Source organism: Phoenix dactylifera, chromosome 14 (assembly GCF_009389715.1).
Source record: "Phoenix dactylifera cultivar Barhee BC4 chromosome 14, palm_55x_up_171113_PBpolish2nd_filt_p, whole genome shotgun sequence".
NCBI lineage: Eukaryota > Viridiplantae > Streptophyta > Magnoliopsida > Arecales > Arecaceae > Phoenix > Phoenix dactylifera.
Window position 1 is genome coordinate 21,837,566 of NC_052405.1, and position 27,946 is coordinate 21,865,511.

Consider the following 27,946-nt stretch of genomic DNA (forward strand, 5'->3'; position numbering starts at 1 on the left):
GGATGTATTACCAGTAGAACAACAAGGCCAGAAAGACAATTTAAAAAGGTGCAATACTTTTCATTTCAATAATTTCTGGTTACAGTGGCGTGCTCGTGTGATTACAAGGAATTCCCAGAGGGGAATTAGGGAGTAAAGAAAGTAAAGAAGAGGTGGGGACCCAAACCCTCAACCCAGGGCGGCTGCAGTCCCACCAGAAGTGGGTGCTTCTAACCGGAGGCGCCATCCAGCACCTCACCAAAAAGAGGAGGAGCCGCCGCAGAAGAAGCTCCCGCTGCCCCCAGGGGAACGCCGCCTCCAAAGGATATTCCCATCTTCCCCAGTGGTAGGGAAGAGAAGGGATTCAAGGGGGAAGAGTATATGGAGGCGCGGTCCCGGATTGAGCGTCCGGCGCAGAGCTCAACCGGGAGGCTGAACTTCAAGGAGGGGAGATGTGATCCCGGATGAAACGCCTAGAGCGGAGTTCCGCCAGGGAGACCCTCCTTGTTGATCCCAGATGAAACGGCTAGTTGGCTGAAGTTGTAAGGGGAGCGCCTCCCCTTTCCTTCGACAGGAGTCTCTCAGTCATATGCCAAGGAGGAGGTCCGCGATCCATGGCAACCTGCAGCTCCGGCTTGGCAAATTCCATCGTACCTGCACCTGTATTTATAGCCAAGCTGCGGCCCCCTGGTAGTTCCGATACGGGTGGCTCCAATAAATGCAGGCGCACTGAATCCGGAGCCGTTCCGGCTCCCGAGGCGTATCTCCCCGCGATTTCCTAAGCGTCATTCTCCTTAAATCGCATTCTTTGTGCAGGACGATCCGGGTGACGTATACCCCTAGGTCCACGTGTCTCCGCTCGCGCCCAGGCCGCATCCTCCTCGAAGAACCCGCGTATCGCGGCCGCTCAACTAACACTCCTCACCAGCAGCAACTGGCGATCCGATTTCCCAGGTAACGCATTGTTGCTGGTGGTCCAAACCGAGAACGATTGACACGACGGTGTGAACGGGGTTCCGCCTGAGTTGTCTTGGTTGGTGCTGGTTGCGCTCCACCTTCCGCCAAGGAACCTGCAAACAAGCCTTGCACCACCACCAGGGTGGTGATGGCCCTCCGACGGTCAAGTCAGAGGAGATTGGAGGAGGAGAGATGATAATCACAAGTGGGAGAGAGTGCTCTGGGAGGTATTGCTTACCCCCCCCTTCTCCCCCCAGCCGCATATATACCTGGCTGGGAGGTCTCTCAGGGGGGTTTGTCGTCGTGGGGCACGATAGAATGGCCACTGACATGGCCGTTACGGGGCGTCGTGGAGCAGCGCTGGGTACGGTCATGGCAGGGCGTAGTGGAGCTCCGCTTTGTACGGTTGATACAGGAGATCGTGGGCAGCATCGGGTACAGCCGTTGCAGGGAGTAGTGGAGCAGGAGGCCGCGGCGTGCCTCTGGAGAATAGCCTGTCGTTATCAAAAGATCTCCGACTCGGGGTCGGAATGCTGGATCATAGGGCAGCCGACCCGGGGTCGGGCTGCGAAGCCGAGGAGGTCCGACTCGGGGTCGGAGTGCTGGATCATAGGGCAGCCGACCCGGGGTCGGGCTGCGGAGCCGAGGAGGTCCGACTCGGGGTCGGAGTGCTGGATCATAGGGCAGCTGTAGCTTTCCTGGATACGCGTGCCGATCACGTGGGGCATGGCGGCTCAATTCCCCCATAACAGTAGCCCCCCACTTCCGAGCCTGGAACCAGAAGGGGAACAGGTGAAGGGAGTGATGTTTCGAGATTGCCGCCATCCTTCGGAGAGGCGCGCGCGCTTCAAGCTTCCCGCCTTCTTTATGGCGTATGGCGGTTGCTGCTGACCTGGCAACCTGAGGATTTCGGCGGACATCCTTCCTTAATGGTGTCGATTCGCCTTTGGGGTGCGAGCGACCCTTCGGCGGCCAGGCGTCTTCTGGCGTCATCGAGGTGTCACTTGCCCTTTCGCCTATTTAATCGGGGGCCCTCCCCCGTCCGTCTTCTTCTTTACGGACATTTTCGAGTTTCTCCTTTGCGCTACCATTGTTGCCGCCGAAACGTTCGCTTGCTTTTCCTTTGACGCTCTCGGAGCCGTTCTTCCTCCTCTTCAAGTGAGTTTCCCACTCTTCTACTTTGAGCTCTTCATACTTTTTCTTTTTGTACTAGTGCACCCCAGTCGTTCCGGCCTTTCCCTCCTTCTTGACCCCGTCCTGACCGTAGATTGGCCATTAGGGATGGGCGAAGTGGGAGCAGATAGCATCAAGTCAAAACTGGTCGCCGAGGACTTAGACGGATTTGTGGCTCGGTACCACCTTCCCGAGGCCTGCAATGTCACGCTCCCAGGGCCTGAGGAGAGGATGTCTCATCCTCCTCGAGGGAAGATCGCCATCAATGAGGGCATCCTCCAGGCCGGGTTCCGCTTTCCCCCTTCAGACCTAGTCTTACAGGTGCTCCGGGGTTTAGGAATGGCACCGACGCAACTGGTGCCGAACTCGTGGCGTGCTCTGACGGTCTTCCAGGTTCTCTGTCGCTTGCATGCGATTCCCGCCACCTTGAACGTTTTCTGGGAGCTCTACGGCCTGAGCGGCCACCCCCAGGACAAAGGGTGGTGGTGCTTTGCAGCGCGGCGAGGGTGCGGCCTTGTCAAGGAGGGTCCTACCTCCATTCACCACTGGAAGGAGCGCTTCTTTTTCGTTGATGCAGACCCCTCCTGGGAAATCAGGGCAATCTGGGGGACGCCGGTGAAGTCCCCAATTGGCCTGTCGAAGTTGTCGAGGGAGGAATCCGAGGGCGTCGCCGCCTTGAAGGGGTTGGTCGCCGAGGGCCAGCTTCCCCCGGTGGGCCGCCTTATTTCTGAGGATACCTTGGTGAACGTCGGTTTGAGCTCGGTCCCCACCGACCGTGAGTCCGCCATCGTTTCTTTAGCTCTTTTCTTCTCTTTCGTTCCTTCTTCCTTTCGGTTTCTCAGTCCCTGACCATCCCGTCCTTCTTGCAGAGGTCGACGACGTCATGCGGTCGGTGAAGTCGAAGGCTGTTGGTAGGGCGTCCCTGCTGGAAGCAGTCCGGAGGAGGAAACGAGCTCTTCCGAGCGGGGCCCCACCGGCGAAGAAGTCCCGTAAGGAGATACCTCCGATGCCGACCGACGAGTCCGGGCCCACCGGTCAGGGAGATGTCGTGGGCACCGACCGGCAGCTGACGCTGTATCAGCCCTCCGGTGGTAAGGTTGCCGCTACTCCGGAGGTGCCACCTGAGCCTGCTCAAGACGGACGGGTCGGACGTGATCGGTCCCCGACCCGGCCTTCGACTCGGTCGGCTCCTGATGACTCGAGGAGGGACGCGCCGAGGCCCCGGCCGAGCGGGACCCTATCAATTCCTGGGGCGACCCCCGCCCCGAGCGCGATCAGCCGGACTCTTCCCCAGGCGATGGATAAGGGTAAGGCTGCAGAACCACCATCCGGCTCCGGGGAGAAATCGGGGTCTGCCTTCACTACCGATGGCGCCCGAAATCTCATCGAAACAGTGTTGCTGGAGAAGGACCGTCGGCGGGTCCGGGAGTTGGATGTCTCTGACGTTGGGGCCGCCAGCTGCGTCTGTCTCATGTCGGTGAGTGTTCTTCTGGCCGTCTTTCACCATTTATTGGCTCTGTTGTTCTCCGCCTGACTCCCTTATTTTTCCTATTTCTTAGCTCGCCCAGTACATGATCCGTCTGGAGGAGTGCTACAAGGAACAGGCGGGGCTTTTGGCGAAGGCCGAGGACCGGCTGAAAGCAATGGAAGAGGGAGGCCGGGCTGCGGCAGGCAGGATGACCGGGGACCTCGAGGCGAGGCTCCGGGAGGCCGAAGAGCGGGCACTCGGCTTCGCCGCCCTGGAGGAGCAACTGTCAGAGGCTCGGGAGCAACTCAAAGCCGCCTCGGGCCTCGAAAGCAGGGTCAAGAAGGCGGAGGAACGGGCTGAAAAGCAGTCCCGGAAGATCGCGGACTATCGAGAGCGGTGGGAGAAGGCCCAGCGGTCTGCCGACAACGCCTGCGACCGAATCCGCTCTTTTGAAGCCAAACTAGGCGAACTGGAGTCGGCCCTGGAGAAGTCATGCACGGACGTCCAAGAGCTCCGTTCGCGCCTGAAGGAAGCCGAGGCCGCTCGGGTTGCTACCGAGGCGAAGCATAAAGAGGCTCAGGCTGATCTGCTGAGGGTCTCCTCTGAGGCCGAAGGCCGGATTGTGGCGAAGGTCTTGGAGGCCAAGGCTCAGATTATGGAGCGAGCTGAGGCGGAGCTGGCCGAGAAGAGGGCGGAAATCGGGCGTCAGGCGGTAGAGGCTTATCGCCAGTCCGCCGAGTTCGCCCATGATATGTCGGAGGCAGTGCGGACCTATCGCCAGTCTGACGAGTTTGTCCATGACGCGTCGGACGCGGGGGCCGAAGCCTTCACCTTGGGCTTCGAGGAGGGCCTGGCAAGGGTGTCGGCTAAGTATCCCGAAGTTGACCTGAGCGAGATCTCCCTCCTGGACTCCTCTCCGGCGCCATCGCCTGCTGGTTCTCCTGCTGCTTCCCTACCTCCCGCGGACGAGCCCGGCGTTCCCGACCCGGGAGTTCCTCCAAGCTGACCTCTTGTACCTTTCATTGTCTTTTTTATTTTTGTATGTCGGCGTTTTGCCCAATTGTATGGGCCTCGGCCCTGAAAATTAATGCACGTTGAATATTTCTTCATCTCGCCCTCGTCCTCTTTTTTTTTTTTTTTTTTTTTTTTTTTTTTAGCTCTTGGTTGCTTCTTGCTGACTTTTGATTCCCGAAGTTCTTCCGGCGCTAGGCCAGGCATCCGAGGGTTAGGCCTCAGGAAATTCTTCCGGCGCTAAGCCAGGCATCCGAGGGTTAGGCCTCAGGAAATTCTTCCGGCGCTAAGCCAGGCATCCGAGGGTTAGGCCTCAGGAAACTCTTCCGGCGCTGAGCCAGGCATCCGAGGGTTAGGCCTCAGGAAACTCTTCCGGCGCTAGGCCAGGCATCCGAGGGTTAGGCCTCAGGAAACTCTTCCGGCGCTAAGCCAGGCATCCGAGGGTTAGGCCTCAGGAAATTCTTCCGGCGCTAAGCCAGGCATCCGAGGGTTTGGCCTCAGGAAACTCTTCCGGCGCTGAGCCAGGCATCCGAGGGTTAGGCCTCAGGAAACTCTTCCGGCGCTAGGCCAGGCATCCGAGGGTTAAACCTCAGGAAACTCTTCCGGCGCTAAGCCAGGCATCCGAGGGTTAGGCCTCAGGAAATTCTTCCGGCGCTAAGCCAGGCATCCGAGGGTTAGGCCTCAGGAAATTCTTCCGGCGCTAAGCCAGGCATCCGAGGGTTAGGCCTCAGGAAACTCTTCCGGCGCTGAGCCAGGCATCCGAGGGTTAGGCCTCAGGAAACTCTTCCGGCGCTAGGCCAGGCATCCGAGGGTTAGGCCTCAGGAAACTCTTCCGGCGCTAAGCCAGGCATCCGAGGGTTAGGCCTCAGGAAATTCTTCCGGCGCTAAGCCAGGCATCCGAGGGTTAGGCCTCAGGAAACTCTTCCGGCGCTGAGCCAGGCATCCGAGGGTTAGGCCTCAGGAAATTCTTCCGGCGCTAGGCCAGGCATCCGAGGGTTAGTCCTCAGGAAATTCTTCCGGCGCTAAGCCAGGCATCCGAGGGTTAGGCCTCAGGAAATTCTTCCGGCGCTAGGCCAGGCATCCGAGGGTTAGGCCTCAGGAAATTCTTCCGGCGCTAAGCCAGGCATCCGAGGGTTAGGCCTCAGGAAATTCTTCCGGCGCTAAGCCAGGCATCCGAGGGTTAGGCCTCAGGAAATTCTTCCGCTCGCTGGTCGGCCAAGGCTGGCGCAAGCCGAAGCGACCGGTCGGGGCTTCCGGCTAGTCTGCTCCCGGGATGATCATCGGGTTAGCCAGGCATCTGAGGGTTGTCAAGCCTCAGGGAAATTCCGCTCGTTGGTCGGCCAAGGCTGGCGCAAGCCGAGGCGACCGGTCGGGGCTTCCGGCTAGTCTGCTCCCGGGATGATCATCGGGTTAGCCAGGCATCCGAGGGCCGAGCCTCGGGAGATTCCACTCGTTGGTCGGCCTAGGCTGGCGCAAACCGAGGCGACCGGTCGGGGCTTCCGGCTAGTCTGCTCCCGGGATGATCATCGGGTTAGCCAGGCATCTGAGGGTTGTCAAGCCTCAGGGAAATTCCGCTCGTTGGTCGGCCAAGGCTGGCGCAAGCCGAGGCGACCGGTCGGGGCTTCCGGCTAGTCTGCTCCCGGGATGATCATCGGGTTAGCCAGGCATCTGAGGGTTGTCAAGCCTCAGGGAAATTCCGCTCGTTGGTCGGCCAAGGCTGGCGCAAGCCGAGGCGACCGGTCGGGGCTTCCGGCTAGTCTGCTCCCGGGATGATCATCGGGTTAGCCAGGCATCCGAGGGCCGAGCCTCGGGAGATTCCACTCGTTGGTCGGCCTAGGCATCCGAGGGCCGAGCCTCGGGAGATTCCACTCGTTGGTCGGCCTAGGCTGGCGCAAGCCGAGGCGACCGGTCGGGGCTTCCGGCTAGTCTGCTCCCGGGATGATCATCGGGTTAGCCAGGCATCCGAGGGCCGAGCCTCGGGAGATTCCACTCGTTGGTCGGCCTAGGCTGGCGCAAGCCGAGGCGACCGGTCGGAGCTTCCGGCTAGTCTGCTCCCGGGATGATCATCGGGTTAGCCAGGCATCTGAGGGTTGTCAAGCCTCAGGGAAATTCCGCTCGTTGGTCGGCCAAGGCTGGCGCAAGCCGAGGCGACCGGTCGGGGCTTCCGGCTAGTCTGCTCCCGGGATGATCATCGGGTTAGCCAGGCATCTGAGGGTTGTCAAGCCTCAGGGAAATTCCGCTCGTTGGTCGGCCAAGGCTGGCGCAAGCCGAGGCGACCGGTCGGGGCTTCCGGCTAGTTTGCTCCCGGGATGATCATCGGGTTAGCCAGGCATCCGAGGGCCGAGCCTCGGGACATTCCACTCGTTGGTCGGCCACTTGTCGCTCGCCGCCCATCGGGGTTTCTCTGTGCCCAGCCGCGACCGTGTTTCTCCTCTCCTCCAAGCGTTGCCTGGGGGGAACACGAGAAGGGTATTAAACGCTAATTAATGCGTTACCTGGGAAATCGGATCGCCAGTTGCTGCTGGTGAGGAGTGTTAGTTGAGCGGCCGCGATACGCGGGTTCTTCGAGGAGGATGCGGCCTGGGCGCGAGCGGAGACACGTGGACCTAGGGGTATACGTCACCCGGATCGTCCTGCACAAAGAATGCGATTTAAGGAGAATGACGCTTAGGAAATCGCGGGGAGATACGCCTCGGGAGCCGGAACGGCTCCGGATTCAGTGCGCCAGCATTTATTGGAGCCACCCGTATCGGAACTACCAGGGGGCCGCAGCTTGGCTATAAATACAGGTGCAGGTACGATGGAATTTGCCAAGCCGGAGCTGCAGGTTGCCATGGATCGCGGACCTCCTCCTTGGCATATGACTGAGAGACTCCTGTCGAAGGAAAGGGGAGGCGCTCCCCTTACAACTTCAGCCAACTAGCCGTTTCATCTGGGATCAACAAGGAGGGTCTCCCCGGCGGAACTCCGCTCTAGGCGTTTCATCCGGGATCACATCTCCCCTCCTTGAAGTTCAGCCTCCCGGTTGAGCTCTGCGCCGGACGCTCAATCCGGGACCGCGCCTCCATATACTCTTCCCCCTTGAATCCCTTCTCTTCCCTACCACTGGGGAAGATGGGAATATCCTTTGGAGGCGGCGTTCCCCTGGGGGCAGCGGGAGCTTCTTCTGCGGCGGCTCCTCCTCTTTTTGGTGAGGTGCTGGATGGCGCCTCCGGTTAGAAGCACCCACTTCTGGTGGGACTGCAGCCGCCCTGGGTTGAGGGTTTGGGTCCCCACCTCTTCTTTACTTTCTTTACTCCCTAATTCCCCTCTGGGAATTCCTTGTAATCACACGAGCACGCCACTGTAACCAGAAATTATTGAAATGAAAAGTATTGCACCTTTTTAAATTGTCTTTCTGGCCTTGTTGTTCTACTGGTAATACATCCGCAGGTTAGCGGAATTCCAGCCCCTTGGAATTTCTCGGCCATCTAGGGCTTCCAACTGGTAGGAGCCAGGTCGGTTTACCCAACGAACTTTATACGGGCCTTCCCAATTTGGCGCTAGCTTCCCACCTTCCGTAGGTTGAGATGCCTTAGCTCGCCTCAGCACCAGATCTCCAATTCTGAAAAGCTTCGGTCGGACTTTGGAGTTGTAATATCGGGCCACCCTCTGCTGATACATTGCCATCCGTACCTGAGCCATTTCCCTTGCCTCTTCCAAGAGATCCAAGTTTCCTCGGAGTTGCTCTGAATTGGCCTCGGGTCGGTGCGCGGCCACCCGAGGCGAGGGGAGCCCGAGCTCCACGGGGGCAACGGCTTCCGTGCCATAGGTTAGGCTGAAAGGCGTCTCTCCAGTAGGAGTCCGTTGTGTGGTCCGATACGCCCAAAGGACATTCTCGAGTTCCTCGACCCAAGCTTGCCCCGTCCGGCCGATCCGCGCTTTGATACCTTGGAGGATTGTCCGATTTGTGACCTCGGCCTCGCCGTTGGTTTGGGGATGCGACACGGATGTGAACCGATGCTCGATCCCGAATTCCTCGCAGAAGTCCCGGAAGTGCTTGTTATCAAACTGTCGACCGTTATCCGAGATGAGGACCCGAGGTACTCCAAATCGGACAATGATGTTCTTCTTCACGAACTTCCGGACTTGTGCCTCCGTGATGGTGGCCAGTGGCTCTGCCTCCACCCACTTGGTGAAGTAGTCGATGGCGACAATCAAAAATTTCCGCTGGGCCGAAGCGACGGGGAATGGTCCGAGGATATCCATTCCCCACTGTGCGAAGGGCCAGGGCGCGGTGATTGGCGCCAAGGGGACAGAGGGGACTCTCTGGACGTTGGCGTGGCGCTGGCAGGCGTCGCATTTCCGCACGTGGTCCTTCGAGTCCTCCAACAAGGTCGGCCAATAGTAACCTTGCCTCATGATCTTATGCGCCAAGGACCTAGCCCCCAAGTGCGATCCGCAGATGCCTTCGTGGACTTCGCCGAGGGCGTAGGCCGCTTCCGCGGGGCGGAGGCACCTTAAGAGGGGGGCGGTAAACGAGGTCCGATACAGCCTCCCTTCATAAAGTACGTAGTGGGCGGACTTCTTTACAAGCCGCCGGGCCTGATCTTCGTCTTCAGGGAGGATTCTTTCGGCGAGGTAGGCGACGAGCGGGTCCATCCAAGACGGCTCCGGATCAATTGCCATCACCGCTCCAGCCCCGTCAATGCTCGGGGCATCCAGGGTCTCCAGGTAGATTGCCCTCGACAAGTTGTGCGCGTCTGCGTCCACTAGGCGGGACAACCTGTCGGCCCTGGCATTTTCGCTCCTCGGGACCTGCTGAATGTCAACACTGCCGAGGTCGGGAATGAGTGTTTGCACCTTCCGGACGTAGCTCTGCATGGTCGGGCTCCGCGCCTCGAACTCCCCTCGAACCTGCCCGACCACCAGCTGGGAGTCGGTGAAGACTTTCAGACGCCGGATGCCGAGCTCCTTGGCGAGTTTGAGTCCCGCGACTAGGGCCTCGTACTCCGCCTCATTGTTGGTCACTGGAAATCCGAACCTCAAGGCATACTCGGCTATCACTCCATCGGGATTGGTGAGGACCAGCCCAGCCCCTCCACCTTCAGGGTTCGACGACCCGTCAATGTGGAGCGTCCAGATCGGGAGATCGAGGCTGGGTGTCTCCGGCGGCTTAGGTTCCGCCTCCTGCACAGTGCACTCAGCGAGAAAGTCCGCGAGCACCTGGGCCTTGATGGCTGGTCGGGGCTGGTAGCGGATGTCGAACTCACCAAGTTCTACTGCCCACTTCACCAGCCGTCCCGCATTCTCTGGATTGCTGAGAATCTGCCGCAGTGGTTGATCGGTCAAAAGGGTGACAGAATGAGCCTGGAAATAGGGGCGAAGCCTCCTGGTCGCAGTCAGCAGCGCGAAGGCGATCTTCTCAGCCTTCGTGTACCGCGTCTCGGCATCCCGGAGGACTCGGCTGATGTAGTATACAGGCTTCTGAAGTCTTGCCTCTTCCCGAACCAGTACTGCGCTGACTGCGGTTGGGGAGACCGCCAGGTAAAGGTAGAGCATCTCCCCCTCTTGCGGCTTGGACAGCAGGGGAGGAGACGCCATGTACTCCTTGAGCTGGTCGAACGCCGCATGACATTCGGCCGTCCAGAGGAAGTCTTTTGGGCGCTTCAACACCTTGAAGAATGGTTGGCAGCGTTCGGCCGACTTTGCCACAAATCGTCCGAGCACGGCGACCCTTCCAGCGAGCTCCTGAACCTCCTTCACTTTGGTCGGAGGGGACATATCTTGGATGGCTTTGATCTTGTCCGGGTTGGCCTCGATCCCGCGCTGGTTGACAATGAAACCGAGGAACCTCCCGGCCGAAGCACCAAAAGCGCACTTCGCTGGGTTTAGCTTCATGCGAAACTTTCGCAAGGTGGTGAAAGTCTCCTCCAGATCTGCAATGTGCTGGTCTGCATGGCGGCTTTTTACCAGCATATCGTCCACGTACACCTCCATATTCCGGCCGATTTGCTCCTTGAAGATTTTATTGACGAGGCGCTGGTAAGTGGCGCCAGCGTTCTTCAGACCGAAGGGCATTACCTTGTAACAGTACAGCCCCCGGTCTGTTATGAAGGCAGTTTTCTCCTCGTCCTGTGGAGCCATTATTATTTGGTTGTAGCCGGAGAAGGCGTCCATAAAAGACAGTAGCTGATATCCGGAAGTCGCGTCGACCAGTTGGTCTATCCGTGGAAGCGGAAAGCTATCCTTGGGGCACGCCTTGTTCAGGTCGGTGTAGTCGACGCACATCCTCCACTTCCCGCTCGCCTTCCGGACAAGTACGACGTTTGCCAGCCACTCGGGGTAGCTCACCTCTCTTATGAAACCTGCCTCCAAGAGTTTGTCTACCTCCTGGTCGACCACCCGGATCCGATCCGGGGCACAGTGTCTCTTCTTTTGCTTTACTGGTCGGTGGGTCGGGTCGACGTTGAGGGCGTGAGAAACGACCTCCGGGTCGATCCCAGGTACATCGGCCGCCGACCAGGCAAAACACATCTGCATTGGCTCGGAGGAATTCCACTAACCGGAGCCGAGCTTCCAAGTCGAGGTTGGCACCGACCCGGACCGTGCGGTCCGGGCGGCCTTCTTCGAGGGGAACTTCGATTACGCCCTCGGCCGGCTCCCCGTGCCGCAAGGCCACTTCGTCTCTGGCGTCAAGTGACTCGACGCTTAGGGCCTCCATGGGCTTCTTCCCTTTGAGAGTTGCTAGGAAACACTGCCGTGCGGTCGGCTGGTCACCTCGGACCTCTCCAATCCCGGCCGCTGTGGGGAACCGCATGAGCAAATGGTAGGTAGAAACCACCGCGCGAAGGGCGTTCAGTCCGGGTCGTCCGAGGATAGCGTTGTAGGCCGAGGGGACACGGACGACCAAGAACCCGAGCCGCACCGTGGCTTCTGCGGGTGCAATGCCCGTAGTCACAGGCAGCTCGATGACACCTTCGGCCGAGATAGCGTCTCCAGTGAATCCTATGAGGGGGGTGGATGTTTTGTGCAACAATTGTCGGGAAAAGCCCATCTTTTGGAAGGCCTCGTAATACAAAATATCAGCTGAGCTTCCACTATCCACAAGAACACGCCTTACATCATAGTCCGCCATAGTGAGAGAGATCACCATGGCGTCATCGTGGGGAGTCTGAACCCCCTTTACATCTTCATCACAAAAAGTGATTACATTTCCGACCCGCTGCCTCTTCGCGACGGCCACTCCTGATACTTCCGCCGAGCCCCCTGCGTTCCTCACGGGCCGAGAGCAGCCCCCAGTGATGGTGTGGATCACTCCCGCAACGGGTCGATTCTGCTCCCGAGGCTCCTGAGGGGCCGGGTCGGCTGGACGCGGGTCTGCGGGGGGACGTCGGTCGTTTACATATCGACCGAGACGCCCTCGGCGAATGAGAGTCTCGATCTCGTCCCGAAGCTGGAAGCAGTCTTCGGTATCGTGGCCGTGGTCTCGGTGGTACTCACAGTACGCCCGAGAAGGCTTCCTCCCAGGGATCTTCTTCATCTGCCTCGGGACCGGGAGGTCCTCCCGCCCCTTGACCTCCATGAGGATCTGGGCCCGGGGGGCCAGGAGTGGGGTGTACCGGTTGAAGCGTCGGTGCGGAGAACGAGGGCGTGTGGCGCCGTGGTTCCTTGCTGGTGACGGGCTTCTGCGCCGGCGTTGAGGCGTCGGGCTCCTCCTCTGGGGTGCCTCTTTTCGCCTTTTCTTCCCGGGCTTTAGAGGGGCCTCGGCGGCCTCCTTGTTCCGGTGGGAGGCTGCCTCCTCGGCGTCTGCATACTGGTTTGCCCGAGACAACAGCTCCGGGAAGCTCCGCGGCAGGCGTTTGTCCAGGGAGAAGGTGAGTCTGCCCTTCCGGAAGCCTCGCTTCAGGGCTGAGAGAGCCACCTCCTGGCTCAAATTCCGGACCTCCAGTGTTGCCTTGTTGAAGCGGGTGAGATAATCCCGCAGGCTCTCTCCCTCGTTCTGCCGGACATCGAAGAGGGAGTCGGAGACCAGTCTTCGCCGGCTACTGACGGCGAAATGGCTGATGAAGAGACGGGTGAACTGGTGGAAGGACTGGATGGAATTAGCCTCCAGGTCGGCGAACCACGCCCTTGCCGGGCCGCGGAGGGTCGCCGGGAAGGCCTTGCAGAGGAGAGGATCCGATGCTCCATGGAGGAGCATAAGAGTCCTGAAACTCTCCACGTGGTCCCGTGGGTCCGCCGCCCCGTCGTAGGGTTCGATCGCCGGCATTTTGAACCCCGGCGGGTTTAGGGTTCGCAGGATCCTTGAGGCAAGCGCCGGCTGGGAGGAGATTTCCAAGTCGGCGAAGGGATCTTTGGAGTGGCCCTTCAGGACCTGGAGCTGTCTGTGGAGATCGTCCACCCGCCGGTCCAGGGAGCGCGACCGGTGGGTGGGAGACAAGGAGCGGCGCGAGGGGGACCGACTGGAGTGCGGGCCCCTCGAGGACTGGGGTGTCTGAGAACGCGCCCGGGTCCGCCTCTCGTACCCCGCGCAGCTCCGATGAGAAGGTCCTGGCAGAATGGACCGCACTCGAGAATCCTCCCCGCGCCGGCGCTCCTCTCCATGGGAGAGGAAGGAGCGCGGGTTGTGAGGAAGAGGCGAGTGCTCGGGGAGCAGCGGCTCCTGAGCCCGCTGCGGCACCCGAGAGATCACACCCTGCAGATTCTGCACTGCCTCCGCGAGGGTGCGAACCTGCTGGGCTAGCTGGTCGAACTGAGCAGGTTCGACCGTCTGAATGGGAGGAGAAGCGGTGGAATGCTGCTGAGAGTGTGTTGGGGACGCAGCAGCCTCCCGGCCAGAGGCGCGAGAGGCTCCGCGACCGGAAGCATTGGAAGCTCCGCGACCACCTCGCCGTGCCATTACGATCGTTCTGAGATTCGGCCCTTCCTCTAGCGCCAACTGTTGCTGGTGGTCCAAACCGAGAACGATTGACACGACGGTGTGAACGGGGTTCCGCCTGAGTTGTCTTGGTTGGTGCTGGTTGCGCTCCACCTTCCGCCAAGGAACCTGCAAACAAGCCTTGCACCACCACCAGGGTGGTGATGGCCCTCCGACGGTCAAGTCAGAGGAGATTGGAGGAGGAGAGATGATAATCACAAGTGGGAGAGAGTGCTCTGGGAGGTATTGCTTACCCCCCCTTCTCCCCCAGCCGCATATATACCTGGCTGGGAGGTCTCTCAGGGGGGTTTGTCGTCGTGGGGCACGATAGAATGGCCACTGACATGGCCGTTACGGGGCGTCGTGGAGCAGCGCTGGGTACGGTCATGGCAGGGCGTAGTGGAGCTCCGCTTTGTACGGTTGATACAGGAGATCGTGGGCAGCATCGGGTACAGCCGTTGCAGGGAGTAGTGGAGCAGGAGGCCGCGGCGTGCCTCTGGAGAATAGCCTGTCGTTATCAAAAGATCTCCGACTCGGGGTCGGAATGCTGGATCATAGGGCAGCCGACCCGGGGTCGGGCTGCGAAGCCGAGGAGGTCCGACTCGGGGTCGGAGTGCTGGATCATAGGGCAGCCGACCCGGGGTCGGGCTGCGGAGCCGAGGAGGTCCGACTCGGGGTCGGAGTGCTGGATCATAGGGCAGCTGTAGCTTTCCTGGATACGCGTGCCGATCACGTGGCGCCATGGCGGCTCAATTCCCCCATAACACGCATTAATTAGCGTTTAATACCCTTCTCGTGTTCCCCCCAGGCAACGCTTGGAGGAGAGGAGAAACACGGTCGCGGCTGGGCACAGAGAAACCCCGATGGGCGGCGAGCGACAAGTGGCCGACCAACGAGTGGAATGTCCCGAGGCTCGGCCCTCGGATGCCTGGCTAACCCGATGATCATCCCGGGAGCAGACTAGCCGGAAGCCCCGACCGGTCGCCTCGGCTTGCGCCAGCCTAGGCCGACCAACGAGTGGAATCTCCCGAGGCTCGGCCCTCGGATGCCTGGCTAACCCGATGATCATCCCGGGAGCAGACTAGCCGGAAGCCCCGACCGGTCGCCTCGGCTTGCGCCAGCCTTGGCCGACCAACGAGCGGAATTTCCCTGAGGCTTGACAACCCTCAGATGCCTGGCTAACCCGATGATCATCCCGGGAGCAGACTAGCCGGAAGCCCCGACCGGTCGCCTCGGCTTGCGCCAGCCTTGGCCGACCAACGAGCGGAATTTCCCTGAGGCTTGACAACCCTCAGATGCCTGGCTAACCCGATGATCATCCCGGGAGCAGACTAGCCGGAAGCCCCGACCGGTCGCCTCGGCTTGCGCCAGCCTAGGCCGACCAACGAGTGGAATCTCCCGAGGCTCGGCCCTCGGATGCCTGGCTAACCCGATGATCATCCCGGGAGCAGACTAGCCGGAAGCCCCGACCGGTCGCCTCGGCTTGCGCCAGCCTAGGCCGACCAAACGAGTGGAATCTCCCGAGGCTCGGCCCTCGGATGCCTGGCTAACCCGATGATCATCCCGGGAGCAGACTAGCCGGAAGCCCCGACCGGTCGCCTCGGCTTGCGCCAGCCTAGGCCGACCAACGAGTGGAATTTCCCTGAGGCTTGACAACCCTCAGATGCCTGGCTAACCCGATGATCATCCCGGGAGCAGACTAGCCGGAAGCCCCGACCGGTCGCCTCGGCTTGCGCCAGCCTTGGCCGACCAACGAGCGGAATTTCCCTGAGGCTTGACAACCCTCAGATGCCTGGCTAACCCGATGATCATCCCGGGAGCAGACTAGCCGGAAGCCCCGACCGGTCGCCTCGGCTTGCGCCAGCCTAGGCCGACCAACGAGTGGAATCTCCCGAGGCTCGGCCCTCGGATGCCTGGCTAACCCGATGATCATCCCGGGAGCAGACTAGCCGGAAGCCCCGACCGGTCGCCTCGGCTTGCGCCAGCCTTGGCCGACCAACGAGCGGAATTTCCCTGAGGCTTGACAACCCTCAGATGCCTGGCTAACCCGATGATCATCCCGGGAGCAGACTAGCCGGAAGCCCCGACCGGTCGCCTCGGCTTGCGCCAGCCTTGGCCGACCAACGAGCGGAATTTCCCTGAGGCTTGACAACCCTCAGATGCCTGGCTAACCCGATGATCATCCCGGGAGCAGACTAGCCGGAAGCCCCGACTGGTCGCCTCGGCTTGCGCCAGCCTAGGCCGACCAACGAGTGGAATCTCCCGAGGCTCGGCCCTCGGATGCCTGGCTAACCCGATGATCATCCCGGGAGCAGACTAGCCGGAAGCCCCGACCGGTCGCCTCGGCTTGCGCCAGCCTTGGCCGACCAACGAGCGGAATTTCCCTGAGGCTTGACAACCCTCAGATGCCTGGCTAACCCGATGATCATCCCGGGAGCAGACTAGCCGGAAGCCCCGACCGGTCGCTTCGGCTTGCGCCAGCCTTGGCCGACCAGCGAGCGGAAGAATTTCCTGAGGCCTAACCCTCGGATGCCTGGCTTAGCGCCGGAAGAATTTCCTGAGGCCTAACCCTCGGATGCCTGGCCTAGCGCCGGAAGAATTTCCTGAGGCCTAACCCTCGGATGCCTGGCCTAGCGCCGGAAGAATTTCCTGAGGCCTAACCCTCGGATGCCTGGCTTAGCGCCGGAAGAATTTCCTGAGGACTAACCCTCGGATGCCTGGCTTAGCGCCGGAAGAATTTCCTGAGGCCTAACCCTCGGATGCCTGGCCTAGCGCCGGAAGAATTTCCTGAGGCCTAACCCTCGGATGCCTGGCTTAGCGCCGGAAGAATTTCCTGAGGACTAACCCTCGGATGCCTGGCCTAGCGCCGGAAGAGTTTCCTGAGGCCTAACCCTCGGATGCCTGGCTCAGCGCCGGAAGAGTTTCCTGAGGCCTAACCCTCGGATGCCTGGCTTAGCGCCGGAAGAATTTCCTGAGGCCCTAACCCTCGGATGCCTGGCTTAGCGCCGGAAGAGTTTCCTGAGGCCTAACCCTCGGATGCCTGGCCTAGCGCCGGAAGAGTTTCCTGAGGCCTAACCCTCGGATGCCTGGCTCAGCGCCGGAAGAGTTTCCTGAGGCCTAACCCTCGGATGCCTGGCTTAGCGCCGGAAGAATTTCCTGAGGCCTAACCTCGGATGCCTGGCTTAGCGCCGGAAGAATTTCCTGAGGCCTAACCCTCGGATGCCTGGCCTAGCCGCCGGGAAGAACTTCGGGAATCAAAAGTCAGCAAGAAGCAACCAAGAGCTAAAAAAAAAAAAAAAAAAAAAAAAAAAAAGAGGACGAGGGCGAGATGAAGAAATATTCAACGTGCATTAATTTTCAGGGCCGAGGCCCATACAATTGGGCAAAACGCCGACATACAAAAATAAAAAAGACAATGAAAGGTACAAGAGGTCAGCTTGGAGGAACTCCCGGGTCGGGAACGCCGGGCTCGTCCGCGGGAGGTAGGGAAGCAGCAGGAGAACCAGCAGGCGATGGCGCCGGAGAGGAGTCCAGGAGGGAGATCTCGCTCAGGTCAACTTCGGGATACTTAGCCGACACCCTTGCCAGGCCCTCCTCGAAGCCCAAGGTGAAGGCTTCGGCCCCCGCGTCCGACGCGTCATGGACAAACTCGTCAGACTGGCGATAGGTCCGCACTGCCTCCGACATATCATGGGCGAACTCGGCGGACTGGCGATAAGCCTCTACCGCCTGACGCCCGATTTCCGCCCTCTTCTCGGCCAGCTCCGCCTCAGCTCGCTCCATAATCTGAGCCTTGGCCTCCAAGACCTTCGCCACAATCCGGCCTTCGGCCTCAGAGGAGACCCTCAGCAGATCAGCCTGAGCCTCTTTATGCTTCGCCTCGGTAGCAACCCGAGCGGCCTCGGCTTCCTTCAGGCGCGAACGGAGCTCTTGGACGTCCGTGCATGACTTCTCCAGGGCCGACTCCAGTTCGCCTAGTTTGGCTTCAAAAGAGCGGATTCGGTCGCAGGCGTTGTCGGCAGACCGCTGGGCCTTCTCCCACCGCTCTCGATAGTCCGCGATCTTCCGGGACTGCTTTTCAGCCCGTTCCTCCGCCTTCTTGACCCTGCTTTCGAGGCCCGAGGCGGCTTTGAGTTGCTCCCGAGCCTCTGACAGTTGCTCCTCCAGGGCGGCGAAGCCGAGTGCCCCGCTCTTCGGCCTCCCGGAGCCTCGCCTCGAGGTCCCCGGTCGTCCTGCTGCCGCAGCCCGGCCTCCCTCTTCCATTGCTTTCAGCCGGTCCTCGGCCTTCGCCAAAAGCCCCGCCTGTTCCTTGTAGCACTCCTCCAGACGGATCATGTACTGGGCGAGCTAAGAAATAGGAAAAATAAGGGAGTCAGGCGGAGAACAACAGAGCCAATAAATGGTGAAAGACGGCCAGAAGAACACTCACCGACATGAGACAGACGCAGCTGGCGGCCCCCAACGTCAGAGACATCCAACTCCCGGACCCGCCGACGGTCCTTCTCCAGCAACACTGTTTCGATGAGATTTCGGGCGCCATCGTAGTGAAGGCAGACCCCGATTTCTCCCCGGAGCCGGATGGTGGTTCTGCAGCCTTACCCTTATCCATCGCCTGGGGAAGAGTCCGGCTGATCGCGCTCGGGGCGGGGGTCGCCCCAGGAATTGATAGGGTCCCGCTCGGCCGGGGCCTCGGCGCGTCCCTCCTCGAGTCATCAGGAGCCGACCGAGTCGAAGGCCGGGTCGGGGACCGATCACGTCCGACCCGTCCGTCTTGAGCAGGCTCAGGTGGCACCTCCGGAGTAGCGGCAACCTTACCACCGGAGGGCTGATACAGCGTCAGCTGCCGGTCGGTGCCCACGACATCTCCCTGACCGGTGGGCCCGGACTCGTCGGTCGGCATCGGAGGTATCTCCTTACGGGACTTCTTCGCCGGTGGGGCCCCGCTCGGAAGAGCTCGTTTCCTCCTCCGGACTGCTTCCAGCAGGGACGCCCTACCAACAGCCTTCGACTTCACCGACCGCATGACGTCGTCGACCTCTGCAAGAAGGACGGGATGGTCAGGGACTGAGAAACCGAAAGGAAGAAGGAACGAAAGAGAAGAAAAGAGCTAAAGAAACGATGGCGGACTCACGGTCGGTGGGGACCGAGCTCAAACCGACGTTCACCAAGGTATCCTCAGAAATAAGGCGGCCCACCGGGGGAAGCTGGCCCTCGGCGACCAACCCCTTCAAGGCGGCGACGCCCTCGGATTCCTCCCTCGACAACTTCGACAGGCCAATTGGGGACTTCACCGGCGTCCCCCAGATTGCCCTGATTTCCCAGGAGGGGTCTGCATCAACGAAAAAGAAGCGCTCCTTCCAGTGGTGAATGGAGGTAGGACCCTCCTTGACAAGGCCGCACCCTCGCCGCGCTGCGAAGCACCACCACCCTTTGTCCTGGGGGTGGCCGCTCAGGCCGTAGAGCTCCCAGAAAACGTTCAAGGTGGCGGGAATCGCATGCAAGCGACAGAGAACCTGGAAGACCGTCAGAGCACGCCACGAGTTCGGCACCAGTTGCGTCGGTGCCATTCCTAAACCCGGAGCACCTGTAAGACTAGGTCTGAAGGGGGAAAGCGGAACCCGGCCTGGAGGATGCCCTCATTGATGGCGATCTTCCCTCGAGGAGGATGAGACATCCTCTCCTCAGGCCCTGGGAGCGTGACATTGCAGGCCTCGGGAAGGTGGTACCGAGCCACAAATCCGTCTAAGTCCTCGGCGACCAGTTTTGACTTGATGCTATCTGCTCCCACTTCGCCCATCCCTAATGGCCAATCTACGGTCAGGACGGGGTCAAGAAGGAGGGAAAGGCCGGAACGACTGGGGTGCACTAGTACAAAAAGAAAAAGTATGAAGAGCTCAAAGTAGAAGAGTGGGAAACTCACTTGAAGAGGAGGAAGAACGGCTCCGAGAGCGTCAAAGGAAAAGCAAGCGAACGTTTCGGCGGCAACAATGGTAGCGCAAAGGAGAAACTCGAAAATGTCCCGTAAAGAAGAAGACGGACGGGGGAGGGCCCCCGATTAAATAGGCGAAAGGGCAAGTGACACCTCGATGACGCCAGAAGACGCCTGGCCGCCGAAGGGTCGCTCGCACCCCAAAGGCGAATCGACACCATTAAGGAAGGATGTCCGCCGAAATCCTCAGGTTGCCAGGTCAGCAGCAACCGCCATACGCCATAAAGAAGGCGGGAAGCTTGAAGCGCGCGCCCTCTCCGAAGGATGGCGGCAATCTCGAAACATCACTCCCTTCACCTGTTCCCCTTCTGGTTCCAGGCTCGGAAGTGGGGGGCTACTGTTATGGGGGAATTGAGCCGCCATGCCCCACGTGATCGGCACGCGTATCCAGGAAAGCTACAGCGCCTATGATCCAGCACTCCGACCCCGAGTCGGACCTCCTCGGCTCCGCAGCCCGACCCCGGGTCGGCTGCCCTTATGATCCAGCACTCCGACCCCGAGTCGACCTCCTCGGCTTCGCAGCCCGACCCGGGTCGGCTGCCCTAATGATCCAGCATTCCGACCCAGAGTCGGAGATCTTTGATAACGACAGGCTATTCTCCAGAGGCACGCCCGGGCCTCTCCTGCTCCACTACTCCCTGCAACGGCTGTACCCGATGCTGCCCACGATCTCCTGTATCAACCGTACAAAGCGGAGCTCCACTACGCCCTGCCATGGACCGTACCCAGCGCTGCTCCACGACGCCCCGTAACGGCCATGTCAGTGGCCATTCTATCGTGCCCCCACGACGACAAACCCCCCCTGAGAGACCTCCCAGCCAGGTATAATGCGGCTGGGGGGAGAAGGGGGGGGTAAGCAATACTCCCAGAGCACTCTTCTCCCACTTGTGAATTATCATCTCTCCTCCTCCAATCTCCTCTGACTTGACCGTCGGAGGGCCATCACCACCCTGGTGGTGGTGCAAGGCTTGTTTGCAGGTTCCTTGGCGGAAGGTGGAGCGCAACCAGCACCAACCAAGACAACTCAGGCGGAACCCCGTTCACACCGTCGTGTCAATCGTTCTCGGTTTGGACCACCAGCAACAATATGTAAATGGAATCAACATAAAAGGAATCAAAATGAGAATTAAAACATAATTTGTTCTTAGTGGATTTGTACCTTGAGGCTCATGTATCTCTCTGTTGGGGCTCCTAATGGAGTAATCTCCAGAATCTATTCAAGGGATATCGGAGATTAGCTGAATCCTACTCAAGAACAAATTGACAGATTTTCCCTCTAAAAACCAAAAAATTTCAGTTCAAAACTGCCATGCATTAAAAGGAAATTCAGAGAATCAAAACAAAGTTGAATGCATATGTTGAGGGGGAGAATCTGAATTCTTAAGAAAGCTAAATCATTAAAATATATATAAGCCAAAACAATTGATTGCATGATATGAAGGCTTATATAATTCCAAATGAAAGGGGGAGCTTTAACTCAAAAATTTATTGTTTCACACCTTTCAAGATTGGATAAATCAAATAACCAGACACTTGAATTCATTTATGGATTTTATCTCCTTGTTTATTGAGCAATTCACTTTACATATACTCAATGTTTTGTCATCACATAAAAAGGGGGGAGTTGTGGAGTGATTGATCATAACCCTATTTGATTTTGATGAGCTCAAAGCATCTGAGTATATCTCTTGTTTACTAATGAATTCAATTGAGTGTTCAGTGAAAATCTTGTCTAAAGTGTTCTAGACTTGGTTCATAATATTTTGGATAAGTTAAGAAGTCAGTTTTGAACCAAAAGTCTGAGACTCGAGTCGACTCCGGAGTATTACGAGTCGACTCCAAGCGTATCAGATCACTGGCACGGCTCGAGTCGACTCCGGATCATTACGAGTCGACTCCGACTGAGAACAGACAGACGAACAGAAGGGCACAACTAAAAACCTGTCAGCGAGTCGACTCCTGAAGTGCGCGAGTCGACTCCGATGTTACCGAGTCGACTCCGGAGTAGGATGAGTCGACTCCAAGGAGTTACAGACAGAAAAGTCAGAGAGCGAATTTCGACCCTGAGATTCGAGTCGACTCCTGTGGAACGCGAGTCGACTCCGATGGTTGTAGTCGACTCCAAAGAAAGCGAGAGTCGACTCTCAGTGGCTCACAAGGCAAAAGTCAGAGAGCAGTTTTCGGACTCTGAGATTCGAGTCGACTCCCGCAATGCGCGAGTCGACTCCGAGACAGCCGCGACCCAAAAAGACAGAAGACCGATTTAACTGTCTCTGAGAGCCGAGTCGACTCCCAGACAGCTCGAGTCGACTCCAATGCCAGCGCTACAGCCCAAAAAAGGCAGAAGGCTATGTTTTCGGAAACTGAGAGCCGAGTCGACTCAGGGAAGTTCGAGTCGACTCCAAGACTGGACGAGCCAAAAGACAGAAGATCGGGAGTTCGGGCTCTGAGCGCCGAGTCGACTCCAGGATTGTCGAGTCGACTCGAGTGGGCCAAGTTGAAAATTAGCTCCATGGATTTCATGAGATGAGCCGACTCCGAAAATGGCCAAGTCAGCTCCAGAAGTTGGCGAGTCGACTCCGGGTCAAGACGAGTCGACTCCCAGTCGATGAGGCTACTTTAATCAAACCCGGAACAGTTGCCGAGTCGACTCCAGAAAAGCATGAGTCGACTCCCGCTACAGCCGAGTCGACTCCTGATCGCGCGAGTCGACTCCGACCCCCAACGGACATATTGTCAGGTTGTGCAGAGTGTGCAGAACGGGCAGAAAAAGGTGTCTAATGGCTAGTTTCCGTGGGGGATGGCTTAAATAGCCACAGAGGACTGTAGCAAGGCAGAGAGGCACCATTCCATTCAAAGAAATCAAGCATTCATTCTCTGCATACTTGTCTTCAATGAAAAGAAGGAAGAGCGCCATTAATTCCATCCAACTTCCTCTTTCCAGCATTTTAAAGAAGCCTCCTCCTGCATTCAAGTCGACCAGACATTCCAGAGAAGACTCAAAGTTCAAGAAGCCCTACTCTACTCCAACTCAAAAGTGTTTGAGGGCTCTTAACTTCTCTCTAGTTTATATTGTAGCAAATCTGCTTTTTAAGAAGCTCAGTTTTTCTGTTTGTTTCTTATTCTTTCCATATTATCTTTGCTTGGTTCAATCGGGGGATTGAATCAAGGGTGTAGAGGTTGGTTGGTGAGCCGAGTGTAAAACCAACGTGTAAGGGTTCGATTGTGATCCCGGGAAAAACAATCGGGGTGGTTCTAGTTGGTGAGCCAGGGAAAACCGACCGAGTTCGTTGTGAGCTCGTAAAACAACAAGTTTGGTTGTGAGCTTGTAAAACAACCGGCTGTAATCCGAGGGGTTATAGTGAATTCCCAAGTGAGACTTGGGGAGTGGACGTAGGAGCAAGGGTTAGCTCCGAACCACTATAAAAGCCTTGTGTTTCTGATTGTGTGTCTCTTTCTTTACTCTCATTTCATTCACAGCACATAGCAATTAATTAATCATCTTGGTAAAGCATTAATTAGTCATCCACAACGTTTTAATTGCAAAATTATTTTAAAACCCATTTCACCCCCCCCCCCCCCCCCCCCCCCCCCTCTTGAGTTGTCTATCTGGGCAACATACATCATATTGAAAGTGTGCATCTGGCCACTAAGAATGTCAAACTGATTTGTAGAAGTCTATCTTTCTCTCTCTCCATAAAAAGAGACATGCACATTCATACATACATTTTCATTTTCCTTGTACTAGCATACTCATACATGTTCAATGCTGCAAGAAATCTCTATTATATTACAAATGAAAGTTTTGAAATCTGGAAATATTCCATAGAATCTGTCATGCTTTATTCCGAAAATACCCGGGCTCTTCGTATAATGCTTAAAATGCCCTACTTGCTGATATTTTGAACTTTGTTGCAAATCCCACCCGCTAATAACATTGTTGAAAACAGTCATATTGGAATTTATTCGAAATCAAATAATTTTAGAAAATCGATATTTGGAAGGACTTTGGAAATCAAATTGAGGCGAGAAAACCTTCCAGATTTTTAATTAAAATAGAGTCGGAAAACTCCATATCTCTGATGAGGTGAATTAGGAGTTAGAAAAATTTGTCAGTTGTTAAAAGTTCTATAAATCTTCCATATTTTGGATTAGGAGAGTAATTTTAGGAAAGTTGAGGCCTAAGTGATATTAGGAAGGAGACGTTAGGAAACGAAATGGTTTCATAAACAGTCAGCTACTAAAAAAATGTTAAAGAGATTTTATAGAAAATTCATTGAAAATCAAATAATTTTAGAACCTGTTGAAATTCTATAAACTAGTGATATTTGGAATGATGCGAAAGAAGGAAATTTTTTAGGGAAAATCTTTCCGAAACCTTAATTCTTCAATACCCTTTCATTGGAAAGCAAAATCTTTATTAATTGAAATCTGGGATTATTTGATTCAGATTCTGTATCTCATTGCATCCCCTGATATTTTGTATTATATGAAATCCCACCTCTCTTAAAATTCCAAAAACCAGCCATACTTGGAATCTTTTCAAAATCAAATAATTAGTGAATGCTGATATTTGAAGGCATTTTGGAAATCAAATATAGGCGAGGAAAATTCCAGATTTTTCATTATGATAAAGTTAGATAACTTCTAGATTTCCGATCAAATGAACAATTTTTGGAAATTTTATGTTGGTTGATAAAATTGTAACCTTCCAAATTTCTGATTAGGCGAATTATTTAGGAAGCTTTACGTAGTCTTCTAGAGTTTATAAATAAATTATTTTAGTAATTTGGTTGAAAATTGGATAACTTAGGCCGATTGTCAACATTCTATAAACCAATGATATTTGGAAAGATGCCTGAAGAAAAATCTAATGCCTTAATTGGCACGTAAAATATTTTACTCAAAATAAAATAATTTTGGTGTGTACATGAAGGAATTTTAAAGGTTTTAATTTTTCCCAAATTTTATTTCAGCTATTAAAAGACAAGATTTGATCAGTAAATATCAATAAAAAATATCGAATTTATTTCAGTAATTGCGTGACTGGTATGCTAGTTTTAATTTAAAAAAAGTTTTGATGACAAAAAGCACGTCATAACATTTGTAATAAGAAAAATAATTTCTCGCTGTTTTTAAACTTACATATTTGGAGAGTCTATTATGAAAATGGAATTGGATTTGAAAGAACAACGTTATGCTCTGGCATCCCCCCTCCTCCCCCCCCAAAAAAAGAAGAAAATCTTTTATAGTTTACACCAAGATCCGCCGTACCGGTACCGGTCGGCGTACCGGTGCGAAACTGGTCCCCGTACCAGTGGCGTACCGGTGGCGTACCAGTCCGAACCGGTCCCGTACCGGTTCGTATCGGTCCGAACCGGTCCCGTACCGGTTCTTCAACAATAAACTACCGGTACCGGATTCCACGTTGATCCGGTACCGGTCCCAGGCCGAACCGGTACGTACCGGCCGGTACGGACCGGTACGGCAAACCATGGTTTACACATTTCATCTCATGACACAATGTACATATGAGTAATATCGACAATCATGCAGGAACTTATGTAATTGTCTATAGACTCTATATACTTATTGGTATTTTTTAGAAAATCTCGATATTAGAAACAAGATTGCAAGCAATGAACATATTATGAAAAATGAAATTACTCAAAAGTCAAAAATAGATGAGAGACGTGTCGAAATGTACTATATACAAAATTAATTTATCTTAAGAACCTTTCAATGCAATGGAAATTGCACTTTTATGGCCTTGCAATCAATTGATCCGTATTCTGATAAAAAAAATATAATATGAACTAGCAAGGTCAGTAATTTTTGTATGATAGTGCACAATAAATAAAGTTTAAAAAATGACTGAGCACAATGATGCAATATGAATGAGTTGGCTAAATATTTATTGTGGAGATAGCTTAATACTAAATACCTAAGAGGAAGTGAGAGACCAATTTGTGAAAAAGTAGGAAAGAATTTCTATTTATTAAGTTTCAAAGTAAAATTTAGAAAAGAAGATTTAGTAATTTTTTCCATTTAGAAATAGTTTAAGTAGCTATATTATTAAAAGTTCTTTCCTCAATAAAGGGATTGAAGAGAAACAGATAATTGGTGAGGAAAAATCCATTCCGTTTTATTTTAGTAGCTGAAATAAAATTTGGAGGTAAAAAACTTTCTTGGACACACTCCAAAATTATTTGATTTCACGTAAAAATATTCCCTATTAATGGATATTATTATACTTGCAAATAAATGAATTGAAGGAAAAAAAAGGTTTTTGGAAATTTTTTCCTAAAAAGTGTCCTCTCTTCTAACATTCTTCTATCACTTGTTTATAGAATTTTAACAGTGGCCAAAAATCACTATTTTGAATAGACAACCTAAAAATTTATCATTCCAGATATCACTAGTTTAAGTTATTTTGATAGCTGGCCTAAAGTTTTCAAAAATTGTTCTCCTCGTTAAAGAAATATGGAAGTTTTATTGCAATACTAACAGTCAGCCTAAAGCTCCTGAAAGTTATTCACCTGATTAGCAATGAAGAAGTTGTGCAACTCTTATAGTTAGAAATTTGGAAGTCTTAGTCACCTAAATTTTTTTTGGTTTCCAAAATCCTTGCCAAATCATTTAGTTTTTGAAAAATTTCGAATAAATTCAAAGTTGATTGATTTTAATGGAACTTCTAAGCCTCTTTGGATTTGTGATAGATTCAAATCTATCAAATATCTGACAAATGGAATATGTTTCATATATTTTCACCATTAGACCAGGAGTGTATTTTGTGGGATACAATATGATCGAATCTCTATGGAACTTGTTCCCTTCAAAAGTCCTCATTTTTAAGATAGTAGAGGTTTTATCTTATCTCTGGAAGGATTTAATTATGTCTTTCCTTTTTTGGACTATCCTTCCAAGTTGTACTGTCCTTTTAGGCGCCTAAAATTATTTGATTTTGAATAAGTTTCCTAGAGAATTTTCTTGAACAAATTTTAACAACCGACTGTTATATCCTCCCAAATTTTACTGGTTTAAAGAATTTTAACACTGAATCCAACATTTGTTAAAATTATTCACCTCATCAAAAATCTGGAAGGTTTATTCAATAGTCGATATATATTTCCTAAAATTGTTCATGTATTCAGAAATTAGAAGTTTTCCACCTCTCATAATTAGAAATCTGAAAGCTTTGCTTAGCTAAATTTGATTTCCACACCTTCGAAATAATTCCAATAATTCCAAATAAAACGGATTTTTGGAATTTGAAGAGTTGTTGAGATTTCAAATAAATTTGAATTTTGAGGTATTAGAAAAAATCCGAGGATACTTTTGAGATTGAAATTGATAGATGAAATCAAGATGGGATATTCCCATATTCCATAACTTTTATTTTTAATGTTGTAGGGTTATATGTTCACTTGATCATAGTGGTAACTCCAAATATGCATCATTTTGGAAGGAGATGAATGATTTGTAGATCTTGAATTAAAATAAAATGTACAAAATCTATAAGGTGAGTTCATAAATGATAGATATCCAATTTACACTGGCTTATAGAGATGCTATAACATCCATTTCTTCAAATAACTATTCGTGAAAATACATTCTCCCTTGCTACTGGAATGAGCCAATTGCTTTGGCTGAATAGATTGTATGGTTATTTAATGCTCCCTAGCGGTATGACATGTGATGGAGTAAAGATGCTGTATTATTTTGTTGATTTCCTTATTGTTTGCCCTAGTATATTGAGATGCAGGTAAGCCTGCGTAATATGACAATCACTAAATATTAATAGAACATGGAAGAAAAAATTATTTATCACTAATATAATAAGGTGATGACTGTCTTGACTTTTTTGGTATTTATTGCAGAGATTGGATCGGCAAAGTTTTTCAGGCTTAATGATTCCCAGGTGCTAGCTTGGTTGTGTCATAAGGTGTGCCTTTTTTATTTATTTGTCTCCTTTTTCCTTTTTCTTAGTTGATGTAAATCAGCCTCTATCCAGGTTAGGCTTAGGTAAACGCCTAGCAGTTTATAGAAGTAAAGGAATGCAACCTGATGGGAATTATAGTCATCCAATAGAGCCCTTAATATGGCTATAGAAATATTTTTTAAGAAAAAGACTAGAACTTTAAAATGAAGAAACCAAATACTTTGTATAACAAAAAAGAATTCTTTCTTAATAGGTTTTATTGATTCATACTTTATATTGATTCGTCTCAATTGCTGATGTGAGTACCGTCTTCGCCTGTTTGTTATGTATAATTATGTGCACAATAGTTGCAAAAGTTTAAAAGGGGAGTAATCATGAATGGCCGAATTGGATGTACTGAATTGGATCGGTCAGGGATCAACATAGTTAGCTTATAAATTCGAGATGAATCAGCCATTTCTTAAGCCCCCTTCCTTCCACTCCCCACCCGCTAGTGTGGTTTGAGTCTCCTGCTCGCGTGATTTGTGA

The 27,946-nt window shown here is 54.0% G+C and overlaps 1 protein-coding gene across 1 annotated transcript in view; it reads left to right on the forward strand.

The window, feature by feature from the left end:
* The window catches only part of LOC103696538 (ribonuclease H2 subunit B), a 95,233-nt gene that overhangs the window by 57,595 nt on the left and 9,692 nt on the right, over positions 1-27,946 (forward strand). Inside the window, exon 7 of the mRNA XM_039133888.1 lies at positions 27,357-27,421. Within this exon, the coding sequence (XP_038989816.1) occupies positions 27,357-27,421 (65 nt within the window). The remainder of the gene's footprint in view (positions 1-27,356; positions 27,422-27,946) is intronic.